This window comes from Hipposideros armiger, unplaced genomic scaffold (assembly GCF_001890085.2).
Source record: "Hipposideros armiger isolate ML-2016 unplaced genomic scaffold, ASM189008v1 scaffold_255, whole genome shotgun sequence".
NCBI lineage: Eukaryota > Metazoa > Chordata > Mammalia > Chiroptera > Hipposideridae > Hipposideros > Hipposideros armiger.
Window position 1 is genome coordinate 1,154,746 of NW_017731605.1, and position 13,222 is coordinate 1,167,967.

General features: G+C 40.1%; 1 protein-coding gene across 10 annotated transcripts in view; it reads left to right on the forward strand.

The window, feature by feature from the left end:
• The window catches only part of ZNF521 (zinc finger protein 521), a 302,352-nt gene that overhangs the window by 248,334 nt on the left and 40,796 nt on the right, over window positions 1-13,222 (forward strand). For 6 of the 10 annotated variants that reach the window (XM_019656177.1, XM_019656168.1, XM_019656173.1 and 3 more), the window contains one exon: window positions 8,664-8,729. The exons of the other annotated variants lie outside the window; for them this stretch is intronic. In XM_019656177.1, coding sequence (XP_019511722.1) covers window positions 8,664-8,729 — 66 coding nt within the window. The remainder of the gene's footprint in view (window positions 1-8,663; window positions 8,730-13,222) is intronic. 10 annotated transcript variants of the gene reach the window in all.

The following is a 13,222-nucleotide window of genomic DNA, read 5'->3' on the forward strand; positions in this document are numbered from 1 at the left end:
TCATTCTCTCCCTTCCTTCCTTGTCTCCTGGTTTCTGTTCATTCACTCAACGACAGCGATAAAAACACAATTGCCTAGAGAACAGACCTAGTAAGTGATAAGGAGGATAATCAAGAAGGAATGTATCTTGTAAGGGAAATAAGATATGTATTTATGCTAGGAGGGAGCATATGATAAATGCCCTAAGAGTCCTGTACAGTGTGGTAGGAATTCAGAGGAAAAATTAATTCTGAGTGTGGGGAAGAGACTTGGCTGAGGACTCGACCCTGAGGAACAGAAAATGGTGTGAGTCTTTTCCATTCAGGCTGTATGCTTCGTCATTTCCGAATGAGTTTTCTGTGTCATCCCAACAAATACACTGATAGTTTATCTGAACATTAGTACTCCGCCACCCTACACACACACACACACACACACACACACACACACACACACACACACACACACAGTTGGGATGAGGAGGATGAAGGGAAAAAATGACCAGTATTATGACAATGTTTTGAGAAAAAAAGGCTTTCAAAAGTGGATAATTTAACAGCATTAACATCTTCTGAACATTGTTTTAAAGTTTATCATAACCATATGCTGAGATTTCTTCATAAATGTCTAGGTTAAGTTAAAAAGGTCTCTGCCGGATCTGCCCAAAGAATCCACAAGTCCAGGAGCCTGACCACTGCTGGTCTTGACAGCCCAGCCCATGTCTGGGAGGCTCAAGCCCGCCGTTCCGGAAGGCTGAGCTGACCTTCCCAGTCTCACTGCATTTCACTGAGCAGGCTCAGTGTTTCTGTCCTTGTAGCCACTGTCTCAGTTCTACCTCTCAAGTCCTGCAAGACCCCAAACTGTTTTGGGGCAGCTAACAGCACTCACCATAGAGGAGAAAGCAACTTCTACGGAGCTCTGACCTCCTCCTCTCTCTCGCGTCTAAATATACTGAGCCCGGTGATCCTCTCTGCCCCACAGCCTCTTGCTTCTGGGGCAGAGGGAAATATAGGAGAGCAAAATCAATTAATGAACTCTAAAGAATAAAAATATTTAATATAAGATATGTCATCAAATGCAGCAGACATTTGCTTCACCCTTAATAACAAAATAAGTGATCTTTAGAGTATTTACTGCAGGCCAGGCATTGTGCTGGACACTTGACATGGGTTATCTCATTGAGTCTCACTTCTCAGCCCTGTGATGTAGACACTTGATAGCTCCATTGGATAGATGGTTCCGCTAAGGCAAAGTTAAGTAATGTTGGAGAGATTACATGGTTTGTTAGTGGCAGGGCTGGGCATCGCACCCACCGCTAAGTGATTGCAAAGCCTGAGTTTTTAAAATCCCTCCACCATGGTGCATGGGAAGAGAGGCTTTGCAGATAATGTCTATGATGACTTTTATAAATCCTATCTCTTCTGTCCACTACAGTTTAAGTCAATTTAAGCCGCTAGTAGAAGTCCATGTCTGCTAATATGCTAGGCTTACCAAGTGTGTGCCACACATATCAGGAATTTTCCTCCCACTGTGGAAGCAACTTTCAAACAGTGGAAAAATGACAAACTGCAGAACTGGGCTCAGTATTAGCCTGCTGGCTATCAAACCTTACTTCACAATAAGATTTTGTTTTTTATAAATTAAAAAGGATTTAGTGGCTGACCATTCAATTTCTGAGTATTCATCGGAAATTAATATTTAATCCATGTGCAAGAAGGCTTAATTGCATTTGTGACCTGCTTTCTTACATATTTGGGAGGGTAGAGATGAAAATGGAGAACACACAGTAGATGCATTTTACTGCCAGAGTGGAACTTTACAGTCGTATCAGGGGACCTTTTGGTAATGTTTGTAATGCGCTGCTATTGTGATTTAGGAAAGAAAAATGCTACTGCTGGGCTTTATTTTCAACAGATTTTTTTTAAACATCAATTAATGCAATCAAATGTAGTACAGGGAAATCTAACTTTTTATTTACATTTCTGGGGGCCAGAGAGGGTTTGTTTGCTTTTGTTAACTCCAATCATTTGAGCTGTACAGTGTATGGTTTTCTTGGTATTTTCCAAATCAACTCAATAACTTGTATTTAACAGTCTATGTGAAACTTGCCGCATGAGGAAGAGAAAACAGCCTTGTAACTGGTTCCACTCGTTGGGAAACAAATGCTTCTGCCTTGCTACACAGTTTGAAAATAATGACCTTTTTGGTTTTAAAAAACAGATTTAGTTAATAAAATGAATCATATCAGTTTTCTTAACCATACCAGCAAAATTGAAATATGCTATTTCTTCTTGAATTAGTCAGATGTTTGAATGCCAAGTTTTGAACTCAGTCTTGATGAATTTGAAAATAATAACCTATAAAAAAAGCGCATCATATGTTTGGCCTTAAACCTTAAAAGGGTACTAAAATAAACCATTAAGAGAATCAGAAAGGTCCATGCTGAAAGTAAATTTTTCTAATTTTTCTTCCTAGTGTGATTCACTGCCTCAACTGAACACACATTACAGCCCAAGCTGCTGGGTGATCTCTTATCCCCCCGAGCGTACGGACCCAGTAAACTAAGTCTCATAGATGATTTAACTAAAAACTTGGTTCCACGTTAAAATTTAATTTTTTTCTTCCCCATAATGTGGCCTAGACCTAAATTTCAGCCCAGCTCGCTCAGTAAACTACTCAGGTGATTTCAAGCAAATTAGTCGTGTTCTCCCTAGATTTGCGTTGCCTGGACCGATCCATGTTCTTGAGCAGATTAACTGAAAATCGATGCATATAAACCTGGACCACACATTTTGAAAATTGTAAAATGCTATATAAATATAAGGAATTATTGTATTTCTAACCATTGTCAGGTAGAGATAATGGGAGGAAAATCCATCATCTTAATAGTCTTAGCAGTGATAAGAGCCTCCTTCTTGTGAGGCTTTCAGATAAAGAGGGGGACCTGAGTTTGAATTGTGTAGACACTTCATTCAACTTCTTGTGTTTAAAAGTCATGTTGGCCTAAACTCAAAGAATGATTTTCTGCAGCAGATGAGGTAATGTGTAGACCTAATCGGGTGAGTTAAGGTCACGGTGACTATTCTTTTTTTTTTTTTTTTAAGACTTTTGTTGGGGAATTGGGGGAAGGGGAACAGACAAGTTGCTGTCCTTTTGCTCTTCAGTCTAGTTGTGGAGGACGTTGCTTCACTGGCCCAAGTTGGCACCATCATTGCGCTCTTCCCGGGTGAGGCAGATCAGTCGCCGGCTTCTGGACGGCTGCTCACGGCGGCTGCTGGCCGCTCACACTGGCTGCTGGCTACACACGGTATCCCATGGCAACCCACTGCAGCAGGGGCTGCAGCCTACGTTGTCGCTGGCGAACCACTACAGCCCAGCTCCAGGTTGAGCTGTCGTTCAGCATTTTAGCTGTAGAGGGCAGTGTCACTGGCCCTCATATGTGGGATCCGAACCAGGGCCCTCTGGCATGCCAAGCCAGCTGTTAACCAACGCGCCACTCAGCCGGCCCACAGTGACTCTTCTGATTTGGAATTTCTCTGCTATCCCTTTAAGACAGATTTTCTAATATTTCAAAAGAGAGATGCCTGGATTCTAGGTCCTGTGTGTATCATTTGATTGCATTTTTCTTCTTCCCCATGCTGTTACCTTTTGAGAGTATGTCCACCTGTGTTGTGGGTGCCATTAGAAGGGTCAGAAGGGACGAGCTGGACCAAGATGACAATCTAGCTCTCCCTCATCAATCCTGTTCTTCCAATAAGCATATTGTGGTAGATAGTCTCAGTATGTCTACTTCTCTGGGATTTTATTTTATTTTTAATTCTTTGAAGTAGCTGAGCCAATATTTAATAAGGAAACTTCTTTTTCCATTCTAGAGAAGAAAATATATTTTGTTACTGAGCATTTTCCTCTAAATATAAGTATCTATGCATGATCAGTTATTGTGATTGGGTTGAAAATATGCTAACCATATGTACTGCACTTTGTTCTTTTCTGCACATTCATACAATGCTAATCGGTATTTACCCATTCTCATTTTAAATTCCGAACTGTCTTTCATCCAATATTCAGAAAAAGGAGAACATTTATTGCTGGCTGCTATCAGACTATTCACCCCCTAGCTTACCCAACAGTTACTATCCTACAAAATTATACGAAGTATTTACTTTTCTCCAGATTGTCAAATATAAAAACTCTCATGCCAATCAAACTCTGTCTTGAAGAAACCAAACATTGCCACTGCTTTTCAGAAGCAAAGGAGGAATAGGAGGCCAAGACATCAACATAGGTCGCCTTTTACCCCGGACTTTTGTTTTTCTTTACTAAGAATGAAACTGATAAGTAAGCTTAAATGATTTGCTTTCAGAAAAGGTATAAACTTTATAGTTGTAAGCATCAGATTTCTACTTAGATTTTTTTTAAGACAGCATTGGAATTCTATGCTGACTGCATCACATAGCACACAGGTGCAAAGCAGAGCGTTTCAATATATAAAATGTTTAAAGCTATTGATAGACATTTTAGTGACATTTTTTCAATAGATTTCCTTTTGTGTTAGGAAATTACGAGCCTCTTTTATATTGACACAGTATACAATGTTTAAATTTTTAAAATGGATCTTGAATAAGCTAGTTCGAGTTTTAGAAAAATTGTCATAAAGATAGGGGATTAAAAATTTATTGTGCCCAAAGCATCTTTATAATTTGGCATTATAGTCTTAGAAATATTTAATACCTTTGTAGAAGGTAATATGAGGAATTGCTGTCTGAGAAAGAGCTATCCTTAATTATTATATCTCGTTCTTCATTTAACAGATACACTTATTAACTAATCCATGGTTTTTGTTAGGCCCATTTCATAGTCTTTAGCTTTGGTTTTTGACCTAACAAAACACCTAGGAATATCTACTTCTTTGCTATACTTCCAAGCTAAGTAGAAATAAGGGAGAAATCTTTGTTATAATATATATCTTGTGACCATCCTTCCTTCCTCTTTCCCTCCCTCCTTCCCGCCCTCCGTCCCGCCCCCTCCCTCTACCCCTTCTTCTCTCCCTTTTTCCCATCTCAGTAGATAATAACTCTCTCACTTATGTTGCTCTTGACTGACAGGAAACAGACAGAAGGAAATAGAAGTGAGTGTGATTCATTGGTATGCTAGTAACATCTTGGCCTCAGAAGAGAGAGTCTAGATGTGCCGGTGTATCCAGAATGATGCCCAAGAGAGAAAAGTAGGTTGGGAACATATTGAGCTAACCTATTTCTTATACATAAGTATGGAGTTACCTTTTCAGTAAGCCACACACTTAGGAAGATGCATGCAGTCCCAGTTTCTTCCCAAACACTTGATTTACCACCATATCAGGGAATGATTCAGGCACTTGAAGAAGTAGAATTAGCTATACGCAGAATAGAATTAAGGAATCAGACTTTGTCTCTGAATAATTATAATTCCATAAAGGAGAGCTCAGGCCCAATCTCAACAGGGTTTCAGGTGACAGTTTAACCAAATCACTGGGTTATTGCCAGTTAGAGAAAGAATCAGCATTCAGCCATGGGTGCCTTCTATGTCAGAAGTTGTATAGTCATGAATGTGTCTTTCAGATTGACAGCTCAGACCAAAGTGCTTTACTGAGAATCGTGTTCCTAGCTCCTCTGCAGAATCTGGTGATATGGGGATTTCACTTTCCATTACCAGCAAGTGCTCCATATTAGCTCAGGCTCCACTTTTCTGAAGGGAGAGGAGTGCTTTCCACAAGGGCAAGATGGATTTTAATAGTCATTGCTTAAGAAATAGGGGATTGAGTGGATTGGAATGAATTCAGGCTTTGTCTTATCAGGGAGCAAAGGAGTGACCAGGTGGCATAGAAATATAGGTAACTCCTTGCACATTAATAAGAGATCTAGAAGAACGGTAACTTTTGCTTTGCTTAGATTGACAACTGAAGCTGTTGTACTTAAGAGGGAGGAAACTTTCATTTTTTTAACTGGGGGTTTGGTTGGTTAAGAGCTCGCTCAAGAGTTTGAGCTCTGAGCAACAGCGGTTCGATTCCCGGCCCAAGCTGAGCAGCTGCTGAGCTGCCAACAGGTGGCAGGATGGCTCAGCTTAAAAAAAAAAAAGATCTTAAGTGGGGGTTTGGTGGAAATGTGTAGTATTGGATTCAGGAACCCTGAGTTCTGGTACTGGCCATGACCAAAACGCGTTGCCATCGTGGGCATGTCAGTTAATATCTCTAGCCTTCTGTTTCCTCACCTTTTAAACAAACCCAGAGTTAATTAGATTGTCTCCAACGCCCCTTCTAACCTTTATGTATTATCCCAAATACATAACATTTATCCTTCCCCCCCCTGCACATTCCTAGTTTATTGTTCTCCTCCATTTTACATAAAAAAGCACAATGTTCTGGGGTCTTAAAAAATACTTGGGCCAACATGTACAGTTTGGTGAGGTATTTATTAGAATATTTCTTAGTAAAAGGATAATGCCAAATCATGGTCAGCCAACTCTCCTGTGCCTTCACAATCATGTTTCCCATATCACTTTTCAGATTTCTCTCAGCACTGGGAGAGTTATTTGTTTTTGGAGGGATGTTAATCACCTTAGAGTAGTTTTATGTCATCCTCTATTTTTCTTTAAGCGTAAAAGCTTTATCCAAACTGCAGTCTGGAAGAAGAAATTCTGTATACATTCACACACTACACATTTGTTTTTCTTTTAAGTGTGGTGTTGCAGGTTTTCTCCTTTGCTAATATACCTTGACACCTTATAGTTGTAACCTGCTGTTCTCTTTAATTGCTTATTGTTATTAATTATATAGTGGTAACGTAGTTGGCTGCTTGAGCCACTTGGCTGTAAAGAAATTCATTTATCATTATTGCCATTGGAGCTACAGAAAATTGCCAGCATTCTATCTAGAGATGAATGCTTCTGAGCTCACATCCAGCAAAATTTTGAACATGGGTCAAATCCTTAAGTATTTGCTTTCTGCTCCTGCCCTTTGCATCTTCTAGTCTGTGCATCGAATACCTTCATTTTCTCTTATCTTTTGCGTCCAGTCCTTGATTTGCTGCCCTTTCAATGAAGTTTGTATATTATTCTCAGCACCTCATTTAGGGGCCTGTTCAAATAGTACCCTTTACTTTCTCCTCATATTCCTAACTCTAAATTTTCCTTGTTAGAGGAATTTAATTTCTTTTATAATGCAAATAACGTTCCTGCGTTTACAACTTTGTTAGGTGCACATTTCATTTTAAAACATTATACTGATCAGATATAGCTTTAAGCCCTGCCTTTCAATGAAAGTGATCATTATGACCTTTAAGAGTAACCATAAACCCCTTCTACCCACACTATAAATAATTAGATGTATTTAGATTTTCAAATTAGGAAACTGACAGTATATGAATGAATGAATGAATGAATGAATGAATGAATGAATGAATGAATGAAGCACATATGCAAACATGGGGATGTGTACTTGCACACACCCAGCTACTTCCCAATATCTGTAGTTTCTTTAAATCTGGGCTTAATTTACTATTCATGACCCCACAGCTGAGTATGCCACAGAGCAGCCAGGCCAGAGCACTCCTCTGCCTTCTGGCAGCATGACATTAAATTCACACTAGTTAAGCCAACTTAAATTGAGCCTCCTTGAACCTTCCTAAATAAAACTAGTGGCCTTAATTACAATCAGGCAATTTAAAGGTTATGGAGCTCTAACTAGTACTGCAGTATATCACTTTAATAATGCACAGGAAAATTTCTCTAAGGGGTGGCATCGTTTGATTAGAAGAATTCAAGTTTCACAGCACATTTCCAGTAAACTGTTTTTAGAAATCTTATTGCATTTATTGCGCCATTACCTTTTTTTTATTCTTCAAGGCCAAGTTTCTAAGGTCACACCAACAGAACAATAAAATGTGAGTCATTTGCAAATAAGGTGCAGTGTTGAGATTTTTGCATTGCTGCTAGTGATTTTCATAGTATCGCCACAAAGTGAAAAGAGCAAGGTAAAGTCCCTTAGCAATCTGATACCCTCACGCCCCACTGCAGACATGACTTGTGCTTCATGGTGAACCCGGATTCTATCACCACAGTTTAGGAGAGAATATGTCATCTTTGTGGTAGTCATCAATGTTGTAAGTTTCTTAGAAAGATGATGAGCTTTGGAAATGACCAACTAGTTTCTTGTCTTAAACCCAGGCACTTAAAACTCCATGTTCTTGAGATCCATAACATGTACAGAAGCTGCTGAACCTCATTCCATTTTTTTGTTGTTTGATTTGGGGTTTTGGGGGGGGGGAGGGGACACCATTTTGTTTTAAAATTTCAGCAGCAGCAAGCTATGCTTTCTAGCAAGGATAAACGCTTTTCAGTGTTTGGAGACTTTATCCTTCAGATAACTAGGGGCTTTATGCCAAGAAGAAGATTTTAAAAAATGAAAGACAAAGCCCTTACCCTTGCCATAAACTCAGCGCAGTAATATGAAAACACATGTCTGATGAGAGCTGTGTCCAGTGCCGCTGGCATTGCGGGCCGTTGCCATGTGGAATTCATACTGACTATTGCACCATCTCAGTTCTCAATTTTCCCCCAATAGATTTAACTTTAAAGCAGATTACATTTAGTTTATGCTGTATGAACTATCCTCTTTCAATTTTACCAATTTGTGTTTTTTTTTTGTACAGTACTCGAAGGTAAATATACCTGTACTTCCACCAGTGCCAGAAGTCCCAGATGTGAGGGCATTAATAGTAGGTATTTAATATCAACCAAGAGAAATTTTAAACAAAGAGTGAAATAATTGCATACTTCTGATTTAACCAATTAGTTAAAAGGATGGGGCTTTGTAATATAAGAATACATAGCTATTAATACAAATTGTTTAAAACATGAACTATGTGTCATGGATGCATGGTGTAGATACTTCCCTATGACTTGGGACAAGTGAAAGCCAGCGATCCCTTCTTTTATGCGGTTCTTTTCTGTATTTCAGGTATAAAATACATTATAACATTTTTCCTCTTGAAATAAGGGATAAGTTTTGACTCATAAGTTTCTTGCCAGAGAAAAGCTGGCAAGTAAGACTGCTACTTTGTTGTTAATGCTTTCTTTTCCAGAGCATTTTAATCTCATTTCAGGAAACAGTGAAGGCGAGCAGTGCAAGGTAAATTTTGCTAGTCCAAATTTGTCATACACATAGGGTTTAATGCGCCAAAGAATGGAGCTAACTTTTGAAACTCAATTCATAAATAATAAATATTGGTTTGGTATTAGTCTCGGCATTTTATTCTGATGAAGTTAGATGTAGGACTAGCTAAATATATATTTCCCATAAATTCAATAAATATTTATTGAGTCGCAGCGAGGAGCCACATACCGTTCTGGGGACTTGGCATACATCAATGCACGAAACAAATGCCCTTGCCCTCCCGAAACCTGCCTTTTTGCACAAATTGATGAATAACCCAAACTGAGTGCTTGGCACTTTCTTGGTATTAAGATGTCTGGGCAGCCACCCTCTACCCTCTAATAGACAAGTCAAGGGCTGAAGTGCATTACTGAATTGGAAACCTGCTTTGTCCAATCATAGTGTATGTCTGATTATTATGGGAAGCTGAAGGGGATTTTTTTTTTTTTTTTAGATTTTATTTTTATTGGGGAATTGGGGGAATGGGAACAGTGCTGGGGAATCGGGGGAAGGGGAACAGACAAGTTGCTGTCGTTTTGTTCTTCAGTCTAGTTGTGGAGGACGTTGCTTCACTGGCCCAAGTTGGCACCATCATTGCTCTCTTCCTGGACGAGGCAGATCAGTCACCGGCTTCTGGACGGCCGCTCACTGCGGCTGCTGGCCGCTCACGCTGGCTGCTGGCTACATACGGTAGCCCATGGCAACCCACTGCCACAGGGGCTGCAGCCTACGCCGTCGCCGGCGACTCATGGCAGCCCAGCTCCAGGTTGAGCTGTTGTTCAGCATCTTAGCTGTGGAGGGCAGTGTCACTGGCCCTCATATGTGGGATCCTAACCGGGGCCCTCTGGCATCGCAAGCCAGTTCTTAACCATTGCGCCACTTGGCCAGCCCAAGGGATTTTTTTTTTATATACTGTCTTTGTGTGCTCACAAGCTTTCTGTCAAGGCAGAGAACAGAGCAGCACCAAAGATTCAGTGGTGAAAAACTTTGTAAAAGAGAAAGGGTTAGTTTCATGTATTTAAATGAGCATAAATAAAGGAGAAAGTTGTTCAAGTAAACCAGGTCCCATTCACTGGAGGACAGTGACATAGATGGAAATCAAAGCTTTATACAATAAGCTGGTTTTTTTTTAAAGCAACCCTAATTTCCAAACAGACTTAGAGAATGGATTTCAGACTCAGCTGGTCTCAGTCCTCACTCCCACACCCATACTCACCCTTGCCTTTTCTGGACTAACAATATTTTTACTAAGAAACATGGGTATTACTTTCTTCTTTCTTTAGTTAAGAATGGTTTTTATCTTGGGGAGTAGGATAAAGGGAACTCAAAAAGTGATTTTATTAGTGCCTTACCAAAAACTGATATTTGATTTTTTTTTTAAAGTAAAAACATTAGAAGCCCAAATTTTTACCCTTAAAGCTATTTGCTGACACTGTATGTTTTCCTGAGACTTCAACTATGGGGCCCATGTTTAGATTAGGAAAGTAGAAAAGAAAAAGATGAAGACCTGGAGGTGCGGCCATACTGGCCAGGTTTGGGAGGTATCTTTATTCTACATGCTTATCTCTAATTCCAAACCTGTGCCAAAATATCACTTATGAGTCCCCACAGGTGGAAGGAAGCACCTTTTTAGTGGGTTGTTTGTTTTACTGTTTATTGTTTCAACAGCATTGCAGTGTTTTCTCCTACATGAGAATATTTTAATAACTACTACTCACAACCGATAATAATAGCCAAGGAATTGGATGATATTGCATCTCAGAGCATCTGAAATCCCACTGCCTGACTCTCCCATCCCGACCCACCTGGACCTCCTGCTAGTTTCCAAGCTGCTGATGTTTATGGGGCTCTAGGCAGCCCCTGGGCTCTTTAAAATCTGCTGGGTACAATGCAGCCTACCCCAGTTGAATCATTTCCTGCTCCAGCCTTGCTGATAATGAGAAGTTCAAGACAGGAAATAACAGTGTCAATATCAGTGGCTTTGCTTATAAAGTCCAAAAGCATTGTAGCCTTTAGACCACTGGCCCAAAACAGGTAGTTAAATGCAGACTTGCACCTTATAGATCTCCCTGAAATAAGAATCCGGTGGAGATGCACAGAAAGTACATCATTTTGCTTTTCTTGAGCTACCTATGGGTTAGTCACTTCGTGCATGAATAGTCAAAGTCAAGTTACCTGCTGTTGATTTACTCCTAGTATTCCCAGTGCCTTTTCCCTCCTCTTGTGAGTCTTAACGCTTCTATCTCGTATCCCTCTCTTGAGTGGCATTGAAACACTGGCAGTGACAGACATTCCCATGTTGCCAGTGAGGAAAAATCCAAGAAGGTGCTAGTGTCAGTCCTCAAGCAACATTCATTTTCATGTTAAAGTGTTCAAAAGAATAGGGCAGAACTTTTTAACTAGTGGAAGGAAAAGGCTCACACAATATTCAGTACTCTCAAATTCTGCCTTACTTTAGGGGCTTAATGACTAATCTGCTGGCAGACTTTGAGCCCTAAGTAATAGTCTCCATTGCCAAATTAGCACCTCAGTGAGTTTATGTTGCAGTTGTGAAATATGTGCGGTATATAACACAACAAATTACATTGGCCTGAGCTCCGTGGACCTAGAAAGATGTGATGGCTGTGTGCATGGCAAATTACAGTACAGTCTGCCTATTTTTCTACTTCTGGTTTCTAGGGTGAGCCAACGTAGCCAAGGGGTGAGTTTTGTCATGTATGGCTTTTCTTTGTTACTCCTCAGACCCCAAGCTTATAAATGTGTGCTAGGAAATTAACTCAGGGAAGAGGAGAAGCAAAGGAAAGCATTGGGGGTTGGGAATTGGTTTAGGGCATAGTTTTCTTGGATTTAAAATATATATATATATATAAGTATATAGTGGTACACACATTCAAACTGAAAAAATTACATCTGCAGGGCATTTGATGCCTCTGTTTGAATTCTGAGGGCAGAGTTTACTCCCACTCAGATCAGAGCTTTTAAGCATGGCCCCTGCCACGTGATAATGCACCAGGAGGGGTTTATATGCTTGGACTTTAGCCTATAGATATATGCAGTGGAAGATGCTGGAGGACCCTTTGGCCAGTCTCGAGGGTAAATGAGAGAAGGAGTTCTACTTATAAACTGTTACAAATCCGTCCTCAGTAATGGCTGCAGAGTTGATTAGACGATGTAAGGAGGTCCCCAGTGATTCCTGGGATAACAGCGACATGTAAGTCAACCACTGAACATTTGCTTGTAGCTGCTCTAGATTTTTGTTTTTATTGAAGGAAAAGGAGTATAAACATGGGACACACAGTCTGGAGGCTGCTTAAAGGGTTTCTCTTGTTTAAAGCTTATATTGAAATGTCAGCGTCTTGTGGTAGGCTAACAATTGCCATGTTGGAGCTTAAAACTTGAGTTGTGCTTGAGCAACTGAGTTACCAAGAGTTACCAAATGGTAACTCTTATTTTTCCATTGCAGATTGGCTGATTAATACTTGCATTGGTCCAGGTTTTATAAATTGGAGACATAGAAATTACCATGTCCTTTTGAACTGGCCTTAGACAGATTTTGTTCTTAGAGAACAGTTTTGTAAGTGGTTATCATGTTCCCTACTAGGGCAATGAGGTTTATTGCAATTATGTATTCAGACTCTTTCATTTGAAACATTTAACATTGGAGTAAATATTTCCATGAGCATCAGTCTCTTCTATGTAGACTGGATTCCAGTTCACATTTATGTTCACACCTAAATAAAGATTAACAAATGGGAATAATTATTTTATCTGAAATTTCTATACATGTGAAATTATTTCTCAGTTGTACCCAAACCATCTTTGGGCATGCTTTAAAGTGGTTGACCAGGACCAAAAGTTGCTGGCCCCCAACATGTTCTCAGTGGTGAGAGCTTCACTCTTGCCTTTCCTGACATTGGACCCAGGTGCTTGCCACACGCATGCTCTCCCTTTGCCCCCCCCACCCCCACCCCCAACCACACACAGCAGAGAGGGGTTTTCTGTTTGTTCAGGAAAGATGTGGATTTATACTGAAAGCTCCATATTCTCCTGATTAAG